General features: G+C 36.4%; 1 protein-coding gene across 3 annotated transcripts in view; it reads right to left on the bottom strand.

Annotated features, from left to right (window-relative positions):
• Positions 1-26,518, bottom strand: part of SEMA3D (semaphorin 3D) — a 197,975-nt gene that overhangs the window by 25,111 nt on the left and 146,346 nt on the right. For all 3 annotated transcript variants that reach the window (XM_047850420.1, XM_047850421.1, XM_047850422.1), the window contains 5 exons: positions 19,252-19,366; positions 17,945-18,014; positions 14,916-15,060; positions 3,370-3,592; positions 773-861 (listed from right to left, as the gene is read on the bottom strand). In XM_047850420.1, coding sequence (XP_047706376.1) covers positions 773-861; positions 3,370-3,592; positions 14,916-15,060; positions 17,945-18,014; positions 19,252-19,366 — 642 coding nt within the window. The remainder of the gene's footprint in view (positions 1-772; positions 862-3,369; positions 3,593-14,915; positions 15,061-17,944; positions 18,015-19,251; positions 19,367-26,518) is intronic.

The following is a 26,518-nucleotide window of genomic DNA, read 5'->3' on the forward strand; positions in this document are numbered from 1 at the left end:
ATGTTAATTACCTTGAGTTCCTAACAGTGGGGTTCTCTACTTGATTTTTTTTTTAAGGCAATAGATGTTCACAGGGAAACAGCCCATTTTAATGAACTATCTCAACAAAAATGTTATAAAAGACACAACATATTTTTCAAGGCTCCTGTCAGAAATACACTTTTATTTCTAATGTTACTTTCAGAAAATAATTTTGAACTAAATGTCACTGAGCATCTACAGAGAATACCACAGCTCAAATGTATTGTTAAAAGTCAAAGACATTCCCCAAATCTAGAAAATTATTATTTTAGATCTAGCTCTCTAGGGGGACGTAGCATACATCAAGGCTTTACTATCATGCAACCTTGTTTAAAAAAGATTCCTTATGGAAAAGCAGGGACATGTGATTTACACACTCTTCCAGTTTTCTCAAATTCAATGGAGGAAAAATTGAAAAGTCAACCGTTTAAAGTAGAAAAGCATCTGGGTAGTCAGAGACCCCAGACCCCAGGCTTTCATCCACTGTGGCGATTTGTCTGACCATATGCTTAGAGAATAAAGTAATGAGCGGCCATCCCAGGAGCCCTGATTTTAGTGGTATTCTACGGGGAGAGAGGAGTCCTGTTCTCAGTTGCTTGAAAAACTTTTTTCCATTGCTTAAGGAAAAGGAAAATAAAGGAGCTAATTGCACAGACTTCTCTAGGAAAAGTGACGATGTATTAAAACACACTGTCCTGTATCAAGGACTACTAAGTGTCCCCATCTCTTCTGGAACTCTGGACTGTCTTACCTTGAATATCTGCAACTCTTCCAGCACTACTTCTTCCATATTCCACTTCTCCTTTGAAATGCTGACAACTTTTAGGACTGTTCCAATGTCTGAAAAAATACATGACCTATAATCCTGCTGTTTCTCCTTTAAGTATATGCCTAGCAACCTTCACAACTGTTCCCTCCTTTTTCTTTCAAAGTCTTTGGAAAAGTCAGATTAAACAAGGCACACAAGAAGTGAAGCTTAATGGATATGATTCCCTCCTTCCGAAACATGATAGTTTTTAACTCATAAAACACATATTTATAAGGAAGACATTAAAAGACATGCACTCAAAGATCTTTCGAGCAAAAGGAGTATGTATGTCTCATTCAAATAATGGCTGAAATTATAACCAAAGTGGAATGATATTTTTGTAACTGAATTTAAAAGGTTAAGATATATTAAAATATTTTTTTTCTCTCTCTCTCAATGTAAGAGATATTTATTCAGTGCTTATCACATCTAAGTTAAGCTGAAAGGTAAGATATATACATTGTTAAATAATGTTAACAAAGGGAAGAGAAACCACTGAAGCCATCTACATGGGGGGAATTTTAACTCACTCACCAACATATTTTATTTACAGAAACTTTACTAATAGGCTGGAAACTGAAGTTCTGTTTAAAATTATTTTGGTTTCATTTAAGAGTAACCAAAATTTAAAAGACTATAAACCAAAAATTGACATTTAGTAAAGATGCCTTAAATACAGGATCTTCTATTGCAGTTTACAAGGTGACAAGCTATTTATTACAGAAAGACAATCAAAAGGACATTTTAGAAGGAGAAAAAAATCTCATTTGGAAATTAATTTATACAATATAGATGCTTTTAAGCTTCTGGCACTGTGGTTGAAGAATTTTAATATGGATAGTAATGATCCTATTTGCCCAAAATAGTCTGAAATATTTAATTCGGTTTTTAAAGGACTCTAGGATCTTTGAAAAAATATAAAATATACATTTTCCAAAGGTCATAATTGAAAATCGATCCATCTATCTTAGTTACCTTATAATTTTCTCAGTCAAAGTTAGGTAGTACCACCTAGTGGCCGAATGGCATTTATGACAGCAAAGTGTTGACCTAGGAACGCTTTGGGCGGACAGCGCAAATTCAGTAGCAAACTCCTTAGAATTAGTGACAGACTAATTAAAGTAAAACCTTGGTTTGTGAGCATAAGTCATTCCAGAAACAGGCTTGTAATCCAAAGCACTCATATATCTAAGCAAATTTTAAGAACCATTGGCTCAGTTGTGATCACGCGGCATTTGGTATCAGGTACTAACTCGTATTGCGAGAAATCAGTGGTTTATCCAGTTAAAGTTTATTAGAAATGTTTGCTCGTCTTGCAGAACACTCGCAGAACAAGTTACTCTCAATCCAAGGTTTTACTGTACTTACTCGGTCAGCTTCCCTAGTAATCTCTATAGTCTTGAGAACATCACTTACTTTCCTATGTCTTGTTATTGCCATCTGCAGCATAATCAGACTTGACAACAGGTATTCTGAAAACCCTCTAAGTCTGTCACATGCACGTTCCCTAACAAACTCTACTTTTTTTCAATGTATTTATTAAAAAATTTTTTTTAATGCTTATTTGTTTTTGAGAGACAGAGACAGAACGTGAACAGAAGTCTCCAGGCTCTTAGCCTTCTTCTTTTTTTTTTTTTTTTTTTTGCAAAAACAGTATGTTTTTTAAAAATAAAACTGTTCTGTAGTTCTGAAAACCTATTTCAATAAAAAAATGCCCATTTCTTGAAAACACATTAATTTTGATTTCTTTACTCAATGCCTGATTCATTAAATCACATAACATTATCCAGGATGAAGTGCTTTTATCTCAATGATGCATGTTACCTTTACTGTCATTAGAATGCATGTATCATTAGATGATATTTTCTATTTCCTTTTTCTTTCTTTTTTTGAGGCATACTAAATAAGCAATATTTCTTTTGCTGGAAAATATTTTTTAATCATTTTATAATGACTGAGTTGACAAAAAAATAAATAAAATAGTCTCTAATAATGAAAGTGATACTTAATCCACAAAATTCAAGGATAGGAAAAATAATCTCCAGGAAGTTTCTACTTAAAGATCTTTACAAAGTATTGCTTAATTTTTTGAAAAGCCATTTTAAGTCAACTCAGTCAATGATTCTCAAAATTGAGTGAAGGGATCTTTTGCGGGGCTGGGGTGGGGGGCAGGGAATCAAATATCTCCCTAGAGAGAAAAAAATGTGAAGTCTGAAAATAAACATTGCTTAGCTGTACTTGTTTAATTTTAGTCCATAGTCATTCAACAAATATGTATTGAGCACCTAATCTAAGCAGGCATTTTATAGTCATAACATACAAATATATTTTGAAATCTCAAATACCACTAAAGGAGGCTGGGAGATATTTATAACTGTCAATTAAAAGCATGTGTTATGCAACGTTAAGAAATAGTGACTAGATATCAGCTAATAATTACTCATTTTGATTTCAACCAATAATCTTTTTGAAGCCTTTGCTTCCTTTGTCTAATAGTGAAAAATTCCTTTGAAAGAAAGCATCATCTGGGTCTAGCATACCTGTTCCAAGGAACATTACATCGTATTGTCCATCTTCTGCAACAACGTGATCCACCACGATCTGGGTCAATCTGTAATCCACATTGATTCGCTTGAATGTTGGTCCTCCCGCAACTGGGTACACCGATTTAAACATCACAGGGTGCCGCTTTATGAAACTGATGACATCATCCGGAAAATCTCGGGTGGATTTAATCAGTGGATCGTAGGTTTTGCTTGGACACTGAAAAGAAATGAGAAGAGAAGTAAAGACATTGTTCATACAGCTGAGGAACTTATATTTACTTACAATAAAGTTTTTAAGGCTTATTACTGACAATATGAAAGGAATGGTGAACAGGATCAATATGGAATCACATATGCTTGTCAATAAACATAGTTTACCTGGAATATATTTAAATCCAGTTTTCTCTCTCAAAGTTATTTTAATGATTACAGGGGAATATTATTCATCCAAAAAAAAAAAGAATGGAATTTTGTCATTTGAGACAACAGGGATGCACCATGAGCACATTATGCTAAAATAAGTCAGACAGAGAAAGGCAAATACCGTATGACCTCACTTCTATGTGGAATCTTAAAAACAAAAACACCAAACTCACAGATACAAAGAACGGATCAGTGGTTGGTTGCCAGAGACAAGGAGTGGGAGGGTTGTCACAATGGGTGAAGGGGGTCAAAGGGTACAGATTTCCAGTTATAAAAAAAATTAAGTCATGGGACATAGTGGGTAGCATGATGAGTATTGTTAATAACACTGTACTGTGTATTTGAAAGTTGCTAAGAGAATACATCTTTAAAGTTCTCATTACAAGGAAAATGATTTTGTAACTATGTATGGTGACTAGACTTATTGTATATTTTTCAAGATATTCAAACATCAAATCATCACTTTGCATACCTGAAACTAATATGTCAACTATACCTCAAAAATGTGTCTACATTTTAAGTCCTTTATCTCTGCCCAGTTGGGCTTCTGCTTTTGAAATACTCTTTTCAGCTGCACTGGCACAAGTGAAAATTTGTAATTTCAATCCCAAGACAATTGTCCTTTCTTCCAAAAATTCTGGCCTCAGAAAGCTGAATATAAAACCCCTATGCTAGATATTTCTGTTGCCTTTTGAACTGTTATCCTCCTGAATTAACTTCAGATCTCAAAAAGCAACTGTCTTTACTTGTTGGCAGGAGAAATGGCTAATGGTCACCAAAGGGAACCTAGCGAAACAGATTATGCTTGCCTATTCAACCTTCTCAAAGTTTCTCAAAAAAAAAAATGTAAATTATATCTAATTTTCTGTGTTTTCAAAAGCTTCCACAGTGAATTTGTTTCCTATGAAGCTACATGAAATTTGAGTTGAAATAATTATGAAGAAAGCGATTTATAAACATGGGAATATATGAGAAACCATTATTTTCAATTTCTTTTAATTCATTTAAGATTGCAGTTTTAAATTAAACCCATGATTATTAAAAATTAAATGGAACAAATCACCACGTCATAAAAATTACTTGTAAAAGAGCTTTAATAGTTTTACATCATAATTAGTTTTTTTTTATATATAACTGGTGTGAAAATTACACTGTGAACAATTCAACAGCTCTTTCCCTAAAGGATCTGTGAAGAAACCATTCAGGGAATTTTTCACTTCTGTCTAAAATTGTCTCTCCTTTGCCTTTTAGTGTTCACTAATTCAATAGTTAGCATACCCTGCCCCCTGGTGGTAAGACACAAATGTTCACACTAGTACAAATTGAATGAACGTGATGTGCCTTTATCCAAAGAATATAAAGAATTGCTTTATAATTAGATTTTTTTCAGGCAAATATTTAACTTTCCACATATCAAATTTATTTTATGATTTCTGTATACTGTAATTCAAAAAGCTAACTCAGAACAATGCTGCTATTACATTTGAATTCTTCATGGACTAACATTCCTTTGGAATGGCAAACTTCGGCTCTATGTTGCAGACATACAGAAGAAAGTCTTAAAGAAAGTGCTACTTTTCCCTGTTTTAATTTTTACACAAGGTGGAAACACAATCTCTACAAAACTGAGCCATTTACACCAGGCGCTAATTAGAATCTTGTCAAGGCTTCAAACTGTGCTTCTCAAATCCTGAACCTCCATAGGATCATTCTCAGTGAATTAAAGATACCGAAGTTAGCCACAACATATGACCCTTACCTCCAATTTTATAGGAATAAAATCATAATGGGTCATTAAATTGGAAGAAATATCAAAGAAGTTGTACTAAAATATTTTGTTAATGATTTTCCATTAGTAATGTAAGAATATTTCTATCTTTTACAGAGTTCTTGCATGTCTGATCTTTAATGTCTTATTTATTTTTGAGACAGGGAGAGACAGAGCATGAACAGGGGAGGGTCAGAGAGAGGGAGACACAGAATCTGAAACAGGCTCCAGGCTCTGAGCAGTCAGCACAGAGCCCGATGCGGGGCTCGAACTCCTGGACTGAGAGATCATGACCTGAGCCGAAGTCGGTCACTTAACCGACTGAGCCACCCAGGCGCCCCTTGCATGTCTGATCTTAAAAAAAATTAAAAAAAAAAAAAAATTTAATCTTTCCCTTAAATCTCTTTATTTTTCCCAGGTCTGCACCAAAGAGGTGCAGAATATTAGCTATTTGGCAATTACTTAGCTTATTGTTAACTGGATGTTGGTCTAAAGAGCTGAATGTCTTCAGTCATTGTTTCTAGCACTTAGCCTTCAGACAAGTGGAATCTCTCAAGTCGATAATGGAAGGAACCCTATATTAAATAGATTAAGCTGCAAGTCAAAATGGATGTGGAGCTCAAACGATACAAAGCTCTTGCCCAATTACAGGCTGCATGTTGGAGGCCCCGCCAAAGGAGACTATAATGGGCTTATAGCTTATACTGCCTGCGGTAAAATCTGGTTGGCCTATCATTAAAATCAGAGCAAAAGCATGATTTTGCTTGCATCACATTTTTGAAACAGCCCTCCCGCTTAAGATCTCCTTTTCCTTTGCCTTTGCAACTATAGTTATGCAAGTAGCCAAATTTTCAAAAGAAATATCATGACATTCAAGCCAGTTTCTGATATCAAATTTTCAAATAATTAGAAATTTTAATATGAGAAAAGTATGGATGAATGAAATGGGAACAATTTAGCCAAGAAGCAAACGTGAGGCTTTTCCTCTTTGCTCACCTCTGACGGAAAGGTTTAAGTGTAATAAAATCAAAGAAAAAAGATGAGAAGGAAAACCTGCTTTCTGTTGACTATTATAAAATTACCTTTGGAAATGTATTTTTCCCCCCTATGGCAGCTTTTCCTTCTGGCATGCTGCCAGTGTTTGGATAAGATCTTTATCCATTACGTTGCTGTGTGTGATCTCCGAGGTCTGCGTCTCCACATTGCTTTCACAAATGAAAGTGATTTGGTAGAGTTACTCCCTGAGGTTGAAGAGAGTACCATTTGAACCAAATATTGTTATTTTAGCACATTAAAAACAGTGAGATTTCCCCTTTGATATCATATAGCTGTGAGGCACACAGATCTAAAAACAACTAGAGGTGCCAAGCGACCGGAGCAGGTAGGAGAGTAAAGTAGGAACGAAAAATCCTATAAAGGAAAAAGAGAAAGTGTGGGGAAATGGTGCATCTGAAGTAAATGATCATATCAAGCCGTTTCCTCCCCAAACCCTAGAGAATGTTCCTCTTGAAGCTAGGTATCTAGCTACATCTCAGGTATTAAAAGTCTAGCGAATTTTTCTCCGTATGTATGTCCTTTTAATTTCTACATATTAACACAGCCCCTCTGACTATACGGTAGAGGACCATTTATTTCTGCCTCTAGCTTTCTAACATTTCCCTGATTTCCACTACCCCAGGGCCTATAGGAAATAAGTTAGGGAACTTATCTGTTTCTCTACCTGTCATGTTGAAAAAGTCTTAAGATAGTTTAAAATTTTGGAAAGAAAAAAAAGAGAGAGAGAGAGCTGTTACCAAAATTTTAAAATGTGAGTATCTTGCTGGAAACAATACCAGCACAAGGGTATTTCAGAAGAGACCTGCCCAGGCGTGCCGTGAAAGGAAAGGGTGACCCAACAGCGGCAATCTCAGGGCCGGCTGCACAGCTGGCTAGGTGTGACCGTGTTGTGCTTGGCACATCTATGTGTTTGTATAGGGCCTTTGGTAGTGTAGTGGGAAGCGACAGACGAGAGGAGAAAAATGGTTTTTATCCAACGCGAGAGCTTTGCCCCTTGGCAAGGCACCAGACAGCTGTTCAAAGTTTTCTCCTCCTGCTGCTTCAGGCTGTTTTCTACAGGTTGCACTTTCCTTTTAAACAAATCATAGGACTGACTAATGTGAGGGAAGACAGGGCACAAGGAAAGACTGAACCAGGCTTCCATTTTTAGCAAACTGGGAAAAATAACCTAAATACAAAAAGGAAGTTTTTTTTTATTTATAAAGTAAAAAAAAAAATACATGCCATTTCTTTCAGTAACTATTCGTTTTTAATTTATTTGTTTATTTTGAGAGCGGGAGTGGGCAGGGGAGGGACAGACAGAGAGGGAAAGAGAATCCCAAGTAGGCTCTGCACCATCTGAGCAGAGCCTGATGCAGGGCTCGAACTCATGATCAGTGAGATCATAACCTGAGCCAAAACGAAGAGTAGGAGGCTTAACTGACTGAGCCACCCAGGGGCCCCGAAAAATAATTGTAATTTCACAAGTGCCATTCTATCCCCCTGCCTATTCAGCTGTGAGTCAGTTTCTAAATGTGGATGAGGAAAGACTCTGTCTTCAGTATCAGAACTAGAAAGGCCAGGGGTACAAATATGGGGGTACATTTGTCTCTTTCTTCTTTTTCTTTTTTTGCAACTAAAACCCAGCTTTATTGTTGTTATATTTGAATCTTGAATATTCTGCTATGCTTAAAAGGTAAAGCAACAACTCAAGTTTCCTCTTTATTGTTCAGTGTCTAATACAGCGATATGTCTTCTAGCATTTGAAGAAATGCATGTACCTGTTGCAAATATCCATTCAAAATTTTATTTACAATTGGCAAATGAACTTTAACCTCTGAACTTAAAAAATGTCGTAGTATGCTCCCCTGCTTGTACAAAGGTTGGATTCTGTCTACTATAACTGGGTAGTACTTTAAAGACAACAATTAAACCAACAATTTTTGATCATTTACTTTCAAAATTAGATAGTTTAAGTTAAACTTAATTGTGCTGGACATTTAACAAAACATATAGCTGTAGCTCTGTCTTTTTTAAGGTTTCCTTTTTTTAAAATGTTTATTATTTGAAAAAAATTTTTTTTAATGTTTATTTTTGAGACAGAGAGAGACAGATCATGAATGGGGGAGGGGCAGAGAGAGAGGGAGACACAGAATTGGAAGCAGGCTCCAGGCTCTGAGCCATCAGCCCAGAGCTCGATGCGGGGCTCGAACTCACGGACCGCGAGATTGTGACCTGAGCTGAAGTCGGACGCTCAACAGACTGAGCCACCCAGGCGCCCCTAATGTTTGTTTATTTTTGAGAGACAGAGAGACAGAGCATGAGCGGGGGACAGGCAGATGGCGGGGAGGGAGGGACACAGAATTTGAAGCAGGCTCCAGGCTCTGAGATGTCAGCACAGAGCCCGATGCAGGGCTCAAACCCATGAACCACTAGATCGTGACCTGAGCAGAAGTCAGATGCTCAACCAACTGAGCCACCCAGGCGCCCCAAGGTTTCCTTTCCTTTAGAGGAATTCTATATGAGAAAAAGGAAAAGCTCATTGAACATAATAAGTAGCTTGGCATAAAGAGAATATTGGCCCCATGGAAAAGAAAGCCCTTACCTTTGATTTACTCTAGAGAAAAAGCTGTATGAATTGTACACGGTGGGGCTTCTTGTTAGGCAAAGATTTGAAATGTTATAGAAAGAGAGATTTAATTATTTTACATTTGGTGGTGGTAGCTGAAAAATCACTTAACATTAAAACAATGTTAATGTTTTGTAGCAGGTCCGTTAAATTAAATGGCTGATTGATATATGGATAAAAAGAAAAAGATATTTTAAATTTTTCTGAAGATCTAAATTCCGAAAATAGAATTGGTAAGGAGAGATGTTTATTCAGGGATTCTTTGAGATTTAAGAATTTTAGTCAAGTTTTTACAGGATATGAGGGGCAATAAATGGGTACAAGGAGGTTAGTTTAGTAGATGTGATATTGCATGTGACTTCAGTGCACCTGTAGTAATGGAATTAGAAGAGGGCCTATAACTACTTTGTTTTGCTCCTCACCATAAAATGGAAACTTAGTTGGGAAATTCATGTGTAGGTTTCAACCTTTGAAAGTAAAGCTAAAACATTTAACAGCAAAAGCAGTGTTTCGGGGAAAATGGAATCTAAAAATGAATTTTTTTCATCATTAGAGGTTTAGAAATAGTCAAAAACTGCACCAAAATGATTTGAGAATAGTGAAACAGACATTTCTTAAATGTTTGAACTTCAAAAACAAGTCCTTTCCACATTTTGGCTATGGTGATAGGGCTGCAATGAACATGGGAGTGCTAATCTCTTTTCAAGATCCTGATTGCAATTCTTTTGGATAAATACCCAGAAGTGAGATTGTTGGATCATATGCTAGTTCTATTATTTATATTGTAGGTGGAAACAGTCTAGATGTCCATCACCTGATGAATGGGTAAAAAAAAAAAAAAAGAAAAAAAAAGAAAAAAGTGATATATACACACAATGGAATACTATTCAGTCTTAAAAAAAAAAAAAAAGGAAATCCTTCAACAGGTGCCCACGTAGATGAACAAAGAAGACATTATGCTAAGTGAAGTAAGTTAGTCACAGAAGGTCAAAACTACATGGGGACCCTGAGTGGTTCAGTCGGTTAGGCATCCATCTTCAGCTCAGATCATGATCTCTGGGTCCGTGAGTTTGAGCCCCACACTGGGCTCTGTGCTGACAGCTCAGAGCCTGGAGCCTCTTCAGATTCTGTGTCTCCCTCTCTCTCTGTCCCTGCCCCACTTGTGCTCTGTCTCTGTCTCTCAAAAATGAATAAACTTTGAAAAAATGTTTAAAATAACTACATACTTCCATTTATATACATATTCAAACTCATGAAAGCCAAAGATAAAACTGTGGTTACCAGGGGCTAAGGGGAGTGGAATGTAAGAAGTCACTAATTAATGGTATACAATTTCAGTTATTCAACATGAAGAAGTTCTAGAGATCTTTTGCACAACATTATCTACAGACACTACTGTATTCATAAACTTAGAAATATGTTAAAAGCATAGATCTCACCTTAAGTGTTCTTACCACAAGAAGCAGTTTTTAAAGCACCTTCTCACCTTTTTGATAAGAGAATGGTTTAAAAACTGAAACTCCCTTTCAAGTAAACATTTATCAACATTTGACACTTAGGCATACATTATAAAGTTCCTTATCAACACCGAATAAAACTACCAAGTAAATCTTTTAATAATAAGTCAAGTATCAAAAATGAAATCTGCCTTTAAATCCTCCGATTCTGAGGTTTCAAGCAGCCTGCTACCGTTGGCCTGACCTCAGTTTGGTTTCCATTTTTGACCCCTACTACCTGCTATATTGTGGATTCTGCCATATTTTATTTCATTTGCAACTTCTTATTCTCAAGGCCTAAAGTGCAATAACAGTTGAAAAAGTCCACCTGAACAAAATACAGTTTGTTCAGAGATTCAGTTTGGACACCAGAGGGCAGGAGAATCCCTTGAAGTGAAGGGATTCTGTGACTGTGTCCTTGTCATTCACGAGTTTCCAAGCTTATTGACATTGTAGAGAGTAATGATATCGTAGTAAGGCCAGGAGTTTAGGTTTGACTTTTTGTCACAGGAAGCACAGGATTCTGTCAAAAACTAGAAAATTAAAGTCACTGTGGCACCCTGAGAGTCTTCGTGTTTATTTCTCTCAGTGATAATGTCAGCAGAAGGCCCTGCTGGGAGCACAACTTTAGAAGCAATCTGGTTAACAACATGAGGAAACGTAAACGCAAAGGAGGTTTTTCAAATAATCTATTTTAAAAGGTTTAAGCGTGGGGCGCCTGGGTGGCGCAGTCGGTTAAGCGTCCTACTTCAGCCAGGTCATGATCTCGCGGTCTGTGAGTTTGAGCCCCGCGTCAGGCTCTGGGCTGATGGCTCAGAGCCTGGAGCCTGTTTCCGGTTCTGTGTCTCCCTCTCTCTCTGCCCCTCCCCCATTCATGCTCTGTCTCTCTCTGTCCCAAAAATAAATAAACGTTGAAAAAAAAATTTTTTTTAAAATAAAAAAATAAAAAATAAAAGGTTTAAGCATAAAGTGGCTTTTAGGAAAGATTCTGACGTTTCGTAGCCAGCAAATTATTCAGCAGTGCTTTTATTAAAGTCAAAGATGTGTCCCCAGAATTACAAGAAAAGAAATGACAAGCGCAGTAAGGTTGCAAAACGGCATTATTATTTGTGCAGGGAGCAGATCAGTCCCGGGGGAAACAGTGTGGGGTTCAGTTTGGTTATTCGCTTTGATCTCATTGAAGGTAGAGTGCTGTGGAGGTTAACGGCATTTGATTTGGAGTCAAGTAGAGCTAAGCTTGATCCCAGTCTTACCTACTTCAGACCAAGGAGAAAGAAACCCACTTGTAACCAAAAGTGTAATGCAAAATAAACAGCTTCTCCCAATAATTATGAGAGTCGCTTTTTTTGTTTAATGTTGATTTATTTTTGAGAGAGAGACAGAGCACAAGTGGGGGAAGGGGAGAGAGAGAGGGAGACACAGAATCTGCAGCAGGCTCCAGGCTCTGAGCTGTCAGCACAGAGCCCCATGTGGGCTCGAACTCACTGCCTGTGAGATCATGACCTGAACTGAAGTTGGAAGCTTAACCAACTAAGCCACCCAGGCACCCCAACGATAGTCGTTTTTGCATCTCTAAATTCTATAACAAGGAGATAAACTTCCTGATCAATGAGAATGCTGGAGTCTTTCTGGAGCCTCTTTCCATCTCCTTTACCAACACTGGCCCCATTTCGGGCCGTGAGTGAGTTTATAGATCTTCCTTGACTTACAATGGGATTATGCCCCCATAAACCCATTGCAAGTTGAAAATATCATAAGGCAAAAGTGCATTTATTATACCTAACCTACTCAACATCATAGCTTAGCCTAGCTGAACTTCAATGTGCTAAGAACACTTGAATTAGTCTACGGTTGGGCAAACTCCTCTAACATAACACAAAGCCTATTTTATAAAGAAGCATTGAGTATCTCATGTACTTTATTCAAAACTGTACTAAAGTGAAAAACAGAATGACTTCAAGTGTATTTTTGTCTACCCCTGCGATGATGTGGCCTACCAGAAGCTGCGACTTTTTGCCAGGCTCAGCTTCACGAGCCCCTCGTACTGCATCTGGCAAGCCCAGGAAAAGATCAAAATTCAAAATTCTAAGTATAGTTTCTACTGAATGTGGATCCTTTTCTCACCATCATAACGTCAAAAAAATCAGAAGTCAAAACTATTTAAGTTGGGGACTGTCTGTAGTTATAAGATGTAATTCTCAAAGCTTTGCTACAGATGTGAATATGTTCACATATTTTAAAAAGCATAGGAATTTCCTGAGGAACACTGATGTTGAGTAAGCATAAAGGAATAACTCAGTTAAATGGCGCTTTCTTATGCCTGCTACTATTTTTCCTTTTCTATTGTTAAAAAGAGGGACACCTGCGTGGCTCAGCTGGTTAAGAGTCCAACTCTTGATTTCAGTTCAGGTAATGACCTCACGTTTTGTGAGATTGAGCTCCACATCAGGCTCTGAGTTGGCCATGGAACCTGCTTAAGATTCTCTCTCTCCTTCTCCCTCTGCCCCTCCCTCGAGTGCATGTCTGTTCTCTCTCTCTCTCTCTCAATAAACAAACAAACAAACTCATGTAGAAACGGCTGAGAATGTGATAGTCCATGGTACTTAACCCCATCATCCTAGGATGGTGGAATTTCCCCAGCTAGAAATCCCCTCTGAATTTTAACTGTCCTCCTCACAAAAGGCCCCAAATATATATAACAGCAGTTGAAATTCTACATAGATTCATTACATATATATCCACTACATATATACTTAATAAATGTAGTCTATCATAAACATATTATTATATGTTCAGTATATACATATATACTATATATATGCAGTAAAAGATATTCTACAGAAGAAGAAAATAAATATAATTTGAGACAAAAAAATTTTTTAATATAGTATCATAGTACAAATTCTAAGAGCCTGGACTCTGCTGCCAGAGTGTCTGAATTTAAAACTCAGCTGCACTACTCAGTCGCTTTTGTGACCTTGGGCAAGTTACTGCACCTCTCCGTGCCGGATGCTGAGTAGCATAAAATGAGTGGCTGTAAAATGGCATTAATAACAACAGCACTTGCTTCTTAGAATCCTTATGAAATTAAGATTTGTAAAACCTTCAGAATAGTATCCACACACTGTAACTTACACCTTACGTTACTGTGAAATTAATAACACAAGTATAATTTTGATGTTCAAAGACAATTAAAAATCTGAATCCTGGAAATCACATTATTTGCAAAATAATTTTTCCATCGAAGTGTGATAACCTTATAATCAGTCCAGAAAACATATTTGAAACATATTTCTATTGAGGAATTACGAAAGGGAAAATAGTCACAGTTCTAAAGTGTGTTTCCTAAATTTAATTAGGTTATGTAACAGGAAGATGAAAAGAGAAAGCCTGAAAAAGCCTGGTTACCAACTGTTTCCTGTTTAAGGACAAACATATGAAAAGACAAAATTCAGTAGAATTGGTTGGATTAAGTCAATACTTTTTCTCAGAGATTTTGAGGAATACTTTAGAGCTCCTGGTAGAAATATTCATATTGAATCTTAAGTGGAAAAAAGAGCATGTATTTCTTTATATTTTATCAATTAACCAACCTTAAAATATTTAAATAACTTAAACTGTTTTAATCACATCAACAAAACAAAACAAAACAAAACAAAACAAAAACCTGCCATTTATAATGCAAATACAGATTTCACACTGCAAAGTCTTTTTTTTTTTTTAACAGATGCAACATAATAAAGAAATACATGAACTATTGGAATTGATGTCGTCTTTTAAAGTAGAAACAAGGACCCAAGGACTCTACCTATATACAGAGCTGTAAGTGGGAAATAAATATTTATTTGGCATTTTCATTTAACTTGGAATATTTGTCATTCTACATATTGAATCATTTTGATGATTCTGTAGACTTATTGAGGATAGGCACTATATTTTCAGCATAGCCTGATCCTTATGATATAATCATTGTTTCCTGTAGTATCTAAAGCTCTTACTCAAAAGGGGAAAAAAAAAGTTAAGTTCCAATGAAGGATGGAAATGCTAATGTATGACTGTAAATAAATAATAGGTATTTTCAAAAGCACAGCACATGTTGCTGTGGTGAATGAGCATAGTTTATTATAATAGAATTGGAAAGAGGATATGGGCTTATAAAAATAATTTGATTTTTAAGTTGGATACATACAGTGCCAGGTCGGGGATAAGGAATTCTTCCATCGTACTGCACCCAACGATGGTCTGCGCTTTCCTTATGAGCATATGGACCATTAAAAACTGCTCTGATGTCAGCCATGCTGTACACACAAACAGCGGAGCCTTTGAAGATGGAGCTGAAAAAAAGCAGAATGGTCCAATCATTCATTGTACATCACTCAATGCACATTTATTGAGCACATATTATAACCAGGTGTGTGGACAAAGTAATGCGGCACATTCCATTTGATAGGTGCTGCAGACAAAATGTGTGTATATGCCCTTAAGGAGCTTATAAGCAAGCAAGCCTGAAAGAAGTGTGACTGCAGTTACCTTACAGATGATTGTAGTAAGCTAAGCAAGCATGCAATGGAACTCCAACACAAGGCTGTCTGGTGAGTTTTCAGAGTAGATGGCGCCTACACTGACACTTGACAGATACAGAGGAGTTCCCTAGGAAAACTGGAGGATAGAAGGAAATATGCAGAAAAGAGTATCATATTTATAGACATGCTTTTGAATTTCATTTGAAGTTTTTACGGCCTAATGCCTCCCAAAGAACTTCCAAAATAAAAAGTTACATCACTTACTTTTTTAAAGAGGAGCATTTTAGATACATAAATAATAAATATCTCATTTGTGTTTTCTTTTTTTTTTCAATGCTTATTTTATTTTGAGAGAGAGACAGAGCGTGAGCAGGGAGGGGCAGAGAGAGAGGGAGACACAGAATCCGAACCCCAACACAGCTCTTGAACCCATGAACATCTGAGATCATGACAAAGTGATACGCCCAACCAACTGAGTCACCCATATGCCCTTCTATTTAAGTGTTCTTACAGTGAGCAAATGGCCATAAATATTGACTATTAAGAATTTCCTCATACAATTTTTATTAATTTAAAAAATGTTGAAATTCTCTTTTGCTTCTTCCCTAATCTCTGTATTTTTTCTTGAATTTATGTATGTACCTTATCTGACCCTTAAAATTTATCTTAATTACACGGGACTGGAGCACACATAATTAAGAAGCAGAAAAGCTCCATGAGGATTCCACAATTTTTTTGCAAATTAATGGTGAAAATTGTTAACACTGTCATCAGATGTTTCATTTTTGTTTTATTTCTGGAAAATAAAAGACATTTTCTCTGCATCTAAAACTTTTGGTGATTCCTATTCATAAAAACGAGATCACCCTTTAGGAGCTAAGAGACATATCATCTCAGCACTATACAAATGAGCCAAAGATTCTCTAGCTTGACCATTAATATTCTTGGAATGACATTAATGGGAAACATCCGGAGCTGATGGCAAACAGGCAGCTGGAAGAAAACTAGCTGCTAAGAAAGAAGGTGACGCCCCCATAAAATCACATCATCCGCCTAGGATATCCTAAAGGAATGATGGTGCATCATGCTTTGTGGTATTGCTATTGTTGCAGATTCACTACATCTTCTGATTGGATAAAAGATGTGCCATGCATCCCAACATTACCTCAGTCCTCAGGGCGCCATTCAAAATAGAATAATAAAGTATACCAAGAACAAAGAGTGGACTTGTAACTTCGCACTCTGGGTGGGCAGAAACTTGGTAGGAGAAAAAAGATAACTATCTCGGAGCTGTATTTCCCTGGCACATATCGATGCCTTGTGTGTGGAAAACACAGTGACTTCAAAGACAGTTCTGTGAATGGAAAGATGCCAAGAGAACCAGGGCTGAGATACTTAACTTGAGTGACTCCAGACACTTACTTGCTCCTCCTGCATCTTTTTAGTTCAGATATAAATGAGCAGAAAAATGGGAGTCCGAATGGCAGCTGGTTAGGGTATCTTCTTTATTTTCATTTGAAATATTCACATTCTATATCGTATAATTAGCCAAAGAGCATTTTGTGTTCTGACATATGATGAACACTATTGGTATAAGGCAAACTAAGTGAAGGCAATTTTCACAGAAAAGAAATATAATGTGCCGACAAACTATTTTAATAATTTTTTCAAAAGGAGGCAGTAGGCCCATTTCTCTATTACCAACACCACCAATACTTCCAATACTAATATCTATGTAAGTATTCATAGCAGAGCTGTGGAAAAAGTAAAAAAGTAGTTCAAAGAAGGTACTGCAGTCAGCAGTATGTAACAGGAATATTGTAAAAGGCGTACCAGGGTCAAAGGTAAGTTACTGAATTAAACAAAATTAAATTCAAATGAAATTATGTAAGGTCCCTATATTTTTTTGAGAAAGATTCATAGGTGTTAGGGCAACTTTTAAGGAAGGAAGTCACAGAGTCTCAGAGACAGGTGCAGGATAGTATTATACAGAACAAAGACAAAAACACAGGGGTGGAAATTAAGAAAACACCTTCAGTTCTAGTGCCATCTTTACTACTAACTGGCTCGTCTTCTTTGGGCAAGTCATACGAACTTCCTTTGTTTAAGCTAGTAGAGCAATAATGATATGGTGATAACAGCCAAACTCCCAGCTTTGTAGGGTGATTGGGAAGCGCACGTAAGATAGTATGGGAGGACATTTCAGAAGTCCCGTCTCGTGATTTCAGCCAAACCAATGACTACGACATGTATTTCTTTAATACTACTTCTACGTCATGCAGCTTGACCTGTTTGCTATGGTTAGTATACGCACACTCCTTTGTACCCAGTAACTTCCGTCTGGGAATTTAGCTCACAGATATACTTGCTCATACAGAGAACAACATGTATACAAGCTTAGTCAGTGAAGCATTATGCGTACCACCAAAGCACTAGAAATAATGGAAATGTCTATGTATAGGAAACAGGCTAAATAAATTGTGGTGGTTGATATAGGAATACTCTGCTGGAAGAAAAAGAACCAAGAGACATTTTATGTATTGATATTAAGAGATTTCTAAGAAACACTAAGTGAAAAAATAAAATGAAAAATGGGGTATTTTTTCTCACACAAAAGGGACAAAAAACCATACAACTGTGTTTTCTTACATATACATAACAATTCTATAGAATTACAAGCATTTTTTGAACTTACCTGGTTGTGGTGAAGACTCCATATACTACAGGATTTCTTTCATCTCTTGTGGGGAGTAAGTAAATATCCTCTATTAATGGGAAGAAACAATGATTCATTATATTTTTATATTTCAGTATTACACGTTTGCTTTTTCTTTCAGCATACAGTATTCCTGAGACTCTGCAGTATATAAAATACTGTAAAATAACAGTGAAAGTCATTACATTATGACAAGAAATTAAAGGTTAAAGACTGGTTTTCTCACTAGCTATGTGACACTGAACTGGATATCTAACCTCTTAGATGTTTACTTCAATCACCCATAGATGGGATGATTTGCTTGATAATCTCCATGACTATTTCCAATCAGAAGTATGTGATTTCATACAGAATAAAAATTAAAAACCTAGGTTATTTTTACCCTCCAATGTAAAAAAAAATCTTGTCCTGTAACCGTGTCAGCTTACTAGTAATTTAATTATCTATTTGCTAATAATATAAAAATGGCTACACAAGTTAATTACTTGTGCAACATTACTTATGTAACAACTTGCTCAGCATTTTCTAATCACTTGCACAGTATTGATACCAAAATATGTGTAAATAATATCCTTCACAAGATTTTTTAGGATGTGAGCATACTTATATACACCATGAAAGATCAGCCATGAATATTCAAAGACCACCAACAATATATATATATATATATATATATATATATATATATATGCTTTATATGTTGTATGATAAAATCATTCAATGATAAAATCATTTTTACACTGCATGGCAAAAACAAGTTTAAAAGATAAGATTTGATGATGCTAACTTTATATATAACTGAAAACATCCCTTCTAGAATTAGCTTTGAGGCGACTAAAGAAGGGAAATGAAAAAGAATAATCCGTCTAACACTTTTCTCAGTATTCTTTTTCTTAACAAGTGAGAGGGAGCGAGTTCTCCCCATCTCCTGTGCTCTCCAGCAGAGGGCACCCGCAGAATAAAGAACCGAAGTTCTTGCTACCTATAGACTGCTGCTCCTTCCAAAGTAAAACGCCATATGGAGAATGGATGGATCCTATAGGACCATTGCTAGTAGCTTTGTGTCTCTTGCTGCGGCTTTGTTTTCTTCATAACTTTGAGAACGCTTACGAAAAGAGGAATCGCTTCATTACAATATGCTCTGAGACCTAGAACACCTCCATGTTCTTTGTGTGTATGAATTTAGTAATAACACTCCTGCCAGCTGTCCTGGGCTGAAGTAAAATAAATGCTGAATTTATTAGGCAGTAAGACATTTTCAAGAAAAAAAGGAGGATGTGACTTACGTAGCTCATCAAAATGAGTATCGGCCCCATCATTTCCAGGAATTGAGCAAATCAATCTGGCTTTAAGAAAAGTTGTCCATTTGTTTATCAGGCTGCGCTGTCCGCCAACATCATTCTGGAAAAAAAAGAAAAGGAAAATAATAGAGATACAGATTTAGTTAATGTCTTTGTTCACAAAGACAAGGAGCCTACATATTTAGGGCCTTGAACTTTGAAACAAGGGAAAAGGCAGTTTTGTCTCTTAGTATTACATGTTCTTCTCATGGTTAAATGAATATAATATAATAAAATCTCTCCTGGATGGGTAGAGGCTGGCAAGGCAATCTAGTCAGACCTGGAATCAAATCTCACCTCTGTCAACGGTTGCCCCATGGCCTACAAAAGGCTATGTAATTCTCCAAGTCTCCACTGAACAAATACAATTAATGCCTTGAAATTGGTTATTCTGATGATTAAATGGAAAAATTTGTGTACAATGCTTAGTAAAGGGCCAGACAACTTGTGTTCAATAAATACTAGAACTGACTTGTATATTACACATATGAGTAAGATCATTATGATCTTTAGAAATATGCCTTGGTGTAGACTTTCAAAAGTCTTTTGGTGCCCTACTAATTAAACAATAAGGCAACACAAACATACATATAAAACCAATCTTGTTTTAAATGCTAACTGATGTATTTCCATACTTTTTTTTACTCTGAAGTATTTCATTAAAAATGTTCTTTAGACACTTACTAAACATAAGCATTTAAATCAATTCAATAAAATAAATAGGGCAATGCAATTCAATAATTCACCATTAAAACATCCATTTCTTATTTTTAATTTAAAATGTCCCTAAATATGCATACAAAATTAATACAATTGTTATTTGACTAGATCTGCTAAGTTTACAATAAGTAAGATGAGAGTGTTTCATGAAATAAATATATTAAGTACTTAAACTCAACTTTCAAAAATTACTTTCACAGCCATGATTTCCATTAATGCACTTACATTTAAATGTAAATCATATAAACATTCTTATCCTACATGCAATCTATGTCTTACAAATTTAATACAAAGTTCACTGTCAAATACTAACTCTGAATATTTAGGAACGGTATTCCCTCTGCTTCATTATCTCTGAAAATTAAATGCAATTTATAAAAAAAAAGTATCTTAATGGCTACTCCAAACAGGAGAATTCAAAGTCACAGAAATAGTTGCTATTCTTGAAGAAAGGGGGAAGAAGAAAGGAAAGGGGAAGGAAGACAGAGATCCCTTTGAGTGCTAACTTGGGTGAGGGGGAAATCCAAATTCCATGTGATATAATCTTAGGAACAGAGCAAATCTCAGACGTCTACAGAACTGTGGGAGAGCTGAGAAGGCAATGAGGTCCCTGAGACCACAGACCGTCACTATCCTTATAGCCTCAGCACCTAACACCAGAGGCACACCAGGACACCCAGAGTGAATGAATCCCACTTTATAACCTTCTCTGCTACACAACTGAATACTTTTCAGAAACAGCTCTGTATAAATGAGTAATAATTTTTACTTCCTTGATTTGTCTTTAGGCTTACAACAATGTAAAAAAAATTGAAATTTAAAGACACTGAAAGTCAAGAAAATATTTCATATACGAACTAAAATTTGCACTTGAACAAAAATTGCACCTCGCAGTCTGCACTATGTCTCGCTGTTTTAAATTTTAAATGATCCAAATCAATGTGCACTTAGTCTTGGAACGCATGTGTAACTGAGTTCACGTGTGTGCTGACAGATACATTATATAAACTCAGTGATAACTACGGTGATTGTTTGGAAACTGGACCAACAAAAGACCTTCCTGGCAGTTGTATTTTGACACTGATACTGTTTAGAATTGCTGACACATGGTGATAATACAAAGCAAAAGAACATTAAGTTGATTTTCTCATAATTTTTCATTCTTTCCAGAAAACGCACTCCCTATTGCTTTCATCCTACATCACTGCACATATGTCACTAATATCCTGCTTATCAGGTGTTTAATAAGAGCATGTTCAATTATTAGTGAGAAACAAAAAATACTAGATAAAATTGATAAGTGCCCTTAGAAAGTATAGATAAATGCCATAGAATTTAAGTCTCCTCTGAAAGGTCTCTGTAGTAAAAAAAAAAAAAAAAAAAAAAAAAAAAAAAAAAAAAAAAATAGTACAGGCCTCACTGAAGAGTTAGATTCAATATTGTTCTTAAAACGATAAGTGGGATCAGAGATTGGTTCAGGAAATATTCTTGGTGCTAGAAAAGAGGGGGAAAGGACAACAGGTGGGACACTTCAGAACATGCATGGATCAGAGCGACTGGGTGGCTCAGTCAGTTGAGCGTCCAACTTTGGCTCAGGTCATGAATTCATGGCTCCTGAGTTCAAGCCCCGCGTCGGGCTCTGTGCTGACAGCTCAGAGCCTGGCACCTGCTTCGGATTCTGTGTCTCCCTCTCTCTCTCTGACCCTCCCCCCCTCCCCCCCCCCCCCCCCCCCCCGCTCACGCTCTGTCTCTTTCTCTCTCTGTCTCTCAAGAATAAGTAAACATTAAAAAAAAAAAGCACACATAGGGAGAACCAGGACAAATTTGACTTAGGCAAATACTGGGATAAATTCAAATAGTGGAAGAGAATGTTATAAAAGGATATTGGAGTACATTCAAGGAAAGCTTTAATACCAGGCCAAAGTATTTATGTCATTTAGTAATATGTTATTTAGTATCGAGAGTTACTACAAGGAAGTGAAAGAAAATGAATACCTAATACATTTTATATAATAACCATCTAGATACAAACATGTCTATAATTGCTTTTGAATTTATGTTTTGTATATGGTGCTTCTATTGTTGAAGTATCATTGTGCAAGAACAAACATAACCAATATTTCAGCTGGCTATTGGATGATTAATGATGGCTACACATGTGAAGGCAGATTTATCTAGACATGGCCTTTATTTTTACCGCTAACATCCTCAGATCATTTCATAAATATAAATCCAGATGTTAATATGAATAGGAAAAACCCCTGGTGCTTCCTTTTAGTAAGGATGAATTTTGTGTTAATGTTTCATAGGATCTCAGCAAGAAATGCTACCTGGAATTATTTGGGAAGAAAGAGATTTTATAAAAAATTTAAAAATAGGGGTGCCTGGGTGGCTCAGTTCGGCGAGCGTCCGACTTTGGCTCAGGTCATGATCTCACGGTTTCTGAGTTCCGGCCCCAGATCTCACAATAGGCTTTGCACCCACAGCGCGGAGCCTGCTTCCGACTCCCTATCTTCCTCTCTCTGTGCCCCTCCCCTATCAGTACAAACACACACACTCTCTCTCTCAAAAATAAATATTAGAATACATTTTTAAAAATTAAAAATAAAAAGTAAGATATCTCATCTTTCTCATCAACCTTGATTTATATATTTTTACATTCACATATGTTCTGTCTTCATATAGTCTTATTGTAGCAGACTCCTCCTTGTACTAAGCTCTAAGTGAAAATCTTTCCATTTTAATGTATTCTTTTTACATATTTATAATTTGTAAAATTTTTCATTGCCTATATTTGCAATTTTGAGTCAGCTATAAATACTAAAAACAGTGCTGATTCAAAATATTAGCTATCATGAATTTAATGCTAAGGACTCTGGTTTACTGCTTTCCCCTGGCATAGCATAGTTGCTCAAATTATTTTGTTAAAGGAATAAACAGACATATCAAATATTTGCTCTACAACATTCCTTTAACAGGTGTATACATCACTACTTTATCATAAAAATCAGCAATCACATTCCCTTTTAAGCATTTTATTAGATAAAAATAACAATAAATGTCTATTTGCAAAGTGTCCCCCTCTCTCTCCTTGCAATTATCACCCATGTTTAAGACAAACCATGAAAAAATTCTAATTATTCTACTAGGCTCAAATTTGTTGGACAGGAAAGGAACTTACACTGTGGCCTGCATATATATTTTTTTAACCTGACAAATGGAAATTGCAATCCTTTGAACAAAAGAATCTTTAAATGTGCTTGCCTATCCGTCTAGCAGCCTTTCCATGGTCCCTCAAGGAATAAAAAGATAAAAAACAAACAAACAAAAAAAATCCAGGTCAAAGATGAAAGCCACCTGCTGTCAGCAGGGAAACAAGTATAATTTCTGGGATAATAGTTCTCAGGAATGGATCATAAGCATTTAATGACTGAATAGTAACTCTTACAGACATCCAGAAGCATGACCTGGGATGGCAAAGTTCAATTCACGAGGGGTTGTATTTCTCCTGTAGGGAAGTGTCAATTGACTGACTGTTGACCAGCTCTCAGTGCCTGGATTTGTTTGCAAATCCACCAAATCCCCCCCTGAGAACCTTAAGCACAGAAGAGGGCTCAAAGGGAGGTAACCACTTTTGTACTAAATTGTCACCTCCTTGCTTATTTCTGTGAAGCTCTAAAGAACGCAGCCATCTCACTAACACAATAGATTTATTATTGAGATGTCAGAATCAGCAGCTTTTAGTCACCAGTCACTTCTGTGTCTCCACTCTATCACAGCTTCTTTGTAGTCAGATTGCCAAAAGCCTTGACATTCTCTACACAAAGATGCAGATGAAAGTAACAAAGAAATTAAATGTAAACAAGCCAGACCACATGGTGGTGAATGCAGAGGGTGCCTATTTTCTTATTCTCTGTGGCTTCTTATATGTTTGCGATATTTCTTAAGTGTAAAGGGATTAATGAAAACAGAAAAGACAGAAGATGAAACAAAACACAATTTACAATCTTTCAGCGGCTATAAAATAAACTATCTCTGAGTCAGGTGATGGCTGCATATTATGAAATACTATGATCTTCTAATCATAGGCTGCTAATGGGTAGATCAGTCAGAAGGCAGGTTAATGGTGACTCCATTCTGCTTCTACTGTCCCAGCAGACTCCAGTCCTTATAAATCTTGCATAGACATGTGGAGTAGCTACAAACTGTCACACATGAACTTTTATTGAGTGTGTCTTTTGACCTTTGGGTCACTATGCTGGCTTCATCTGCTAAACACAATTTTATCTGTATACATCATCCTCTTTGAGGATCTCTTCACACTTTATAAATATGGTCATTCCCACCTATATCTTGGGAAACAGAAGCTCTTGGACCAAGTAAGAATCGGTTTTCGGCTCCTATGCTCTTGAATCCTAAAGATTTTAGTAATCAATGAAATCTCCAAGATATTTGGGAACATGTTGTATTCTATTAAAATATGGATTAGCATTCAGAAATTTGTAACCATGTTAATGAATTCAAGTTGAAAGTCACTAGCCTTTTCAAATCAACAAACACTGAAGAATAACAACTCTTAATCACTTAAAGAAGAAAAAGAAAAAATCAGGGTTTGATGCTGGAGTTGGAGTTCATAAATTCTTCTTTGCTTAAAATTAGTTCTTTTGCTTAATGCTCTTCTGCACCTTTGTGCCAGCAGGAGGATGGGAATTCCTGAAACACTTGCAAAGCTATCATCCATGCATCTTTTGTGCACACTTCTCCCCAGTTCTAGCCATTAATGACATTTAATCTCAGAGATTTAAGCTTCAGTTAATACTACCTCCTTTCTTTTGAAGTGTAATCTAAATACCACAATATTGTGAATCCATAAACATGTTTTTCCATAACTGAAACTGCCACACTGAGGTCAACACACAGGCTTGCAATTGACCCTTTTTACACATTCAAGAAGATAAGGGCAAGTTAATACTTTCATGTTTTCAGTGTAATGCCTGTTGTATTTCAATACATCATTCATATTCTTCATCTGATACGTCATTTATGATAACAGCTGTCCCTTGCAGGTCTCAAACAGCCTTGTGTTGAGATATGCCTCCGAGTCGCCTGAAGACCCATCACCCCCGGAAGTCCTGGAGATAGGACCACAGCAACTGACATTGCAGAGCAATTGTCCAATGTACTTTGCCCTGTGCTGCCTCAGTCTTCACACAGTTATTTCTAGGGACGAGTTTTATTTGTAAACTTAATACAGATGGTCTGTATGGGGCTGTGTAAGTAAATAATAATGATAAGGATATTCCAAACACAGAATGGCCCAGTTAGAAGCTGGAAACTATGATCGTGATGTGATAGAAACAAAACGTGAAACCTGGAATAAGAGCCCAGGAGCCTCTCAAGGAAAGCATGTCATATATACTAAAATACAATATTATGCTGAGAGCAAGAGTTTAAATGAGGACATTATACAATAAGTAAACTAACGGAAGATGGTGAAGTTATGCAGCCCAAATCAAATGAGAGAACTGTGCTGTTTTGCTTTCCTTTTCAGCCCTCATCTTCTTTTGCAACGTCTTATAACTACGTTTCATGTAACTGTTTTGTTGAGATGCAAAAAAATAATAGTAATACATTTATGACCACGAAGAAAAAAAGGCAAAATAAGAAAATAAGGAAACTTTGGGGCACCTGGGTGGCTCAGCCAGTTGAACATCTGACTTTGGCTCAGGGCATGATCTCACGGTTCATGAGTTCGAGCCCTGTGTCGGGCTCTCTGCTGTCAGCACTGAGCCTGCTTCAGATCCTGTCTTCCTCCACTCTCTGCCCCTCCCCTGCTCTCTCTCAAAAATAAATAGACATAAAAAAAAAGAAGGAATATTTTAGTTCATCTACAAATAATCTTGAAATCCCTTAGTAGTAAAAGAAACAAAGCTGTAGAAACTCAAACATCTCAGACAAAGGGGAGAGGAGAAGAAAAAAGAAACAAAAAAACTTGTATGGCAGGTATTAAGCACAGTGATTTTTAAGAGATCCATTCTGAAGAGGCTTTCAAGGCACCAATACATTCTTTTTTTCTAAAAAGGATTCTAGTGTTTAAAGATGACTGTTTTTGATTTGCCATTGGAGAATCAAAATGGAGAACATGTTTTTCTAACTACTTCAAAAATTTGTAAACATTATTAGAAATGCAAGACTTGGGTAAGACACTATGCTAAAAAATTCAGTTTCTAAGATTTAACAGGTTAAAATCAGGTAAATCAACGCATGGTAAGCAGTTCCCTCCCTCCCCCCAGGTAAAATCAGAGCTCATTAAATTAAAAAAAAAAAAAAGCTACAAGGCAACAGTATAAATCCTTGCCTAGGAATTCCTGACAGGAAAACAGATGGAAGTGAAGCAAAAGCACATCTGTAACTCGTGGCTCTAAATCTCTCATTCAGGTTGTAAGTGACATGTTGAAAGTAAGCAAAAAAACCCACAACTCGGTGGAGATCA

The sequence above is a fragment of the Prionailurus viverrinus genome, chromosome A2 (genome assembly GCF_022837055.1).
Source record: "Prionailurus viverrinus isolate Anna chromosome A2, UM_Priviv_1.0, whole genome shotgun sequence".
NCBI lineage: Eukaryota > Metazoa > Chordata > Mammalia > Carnivora > Felidae > Prionailurus > Prionailurus viverrinus.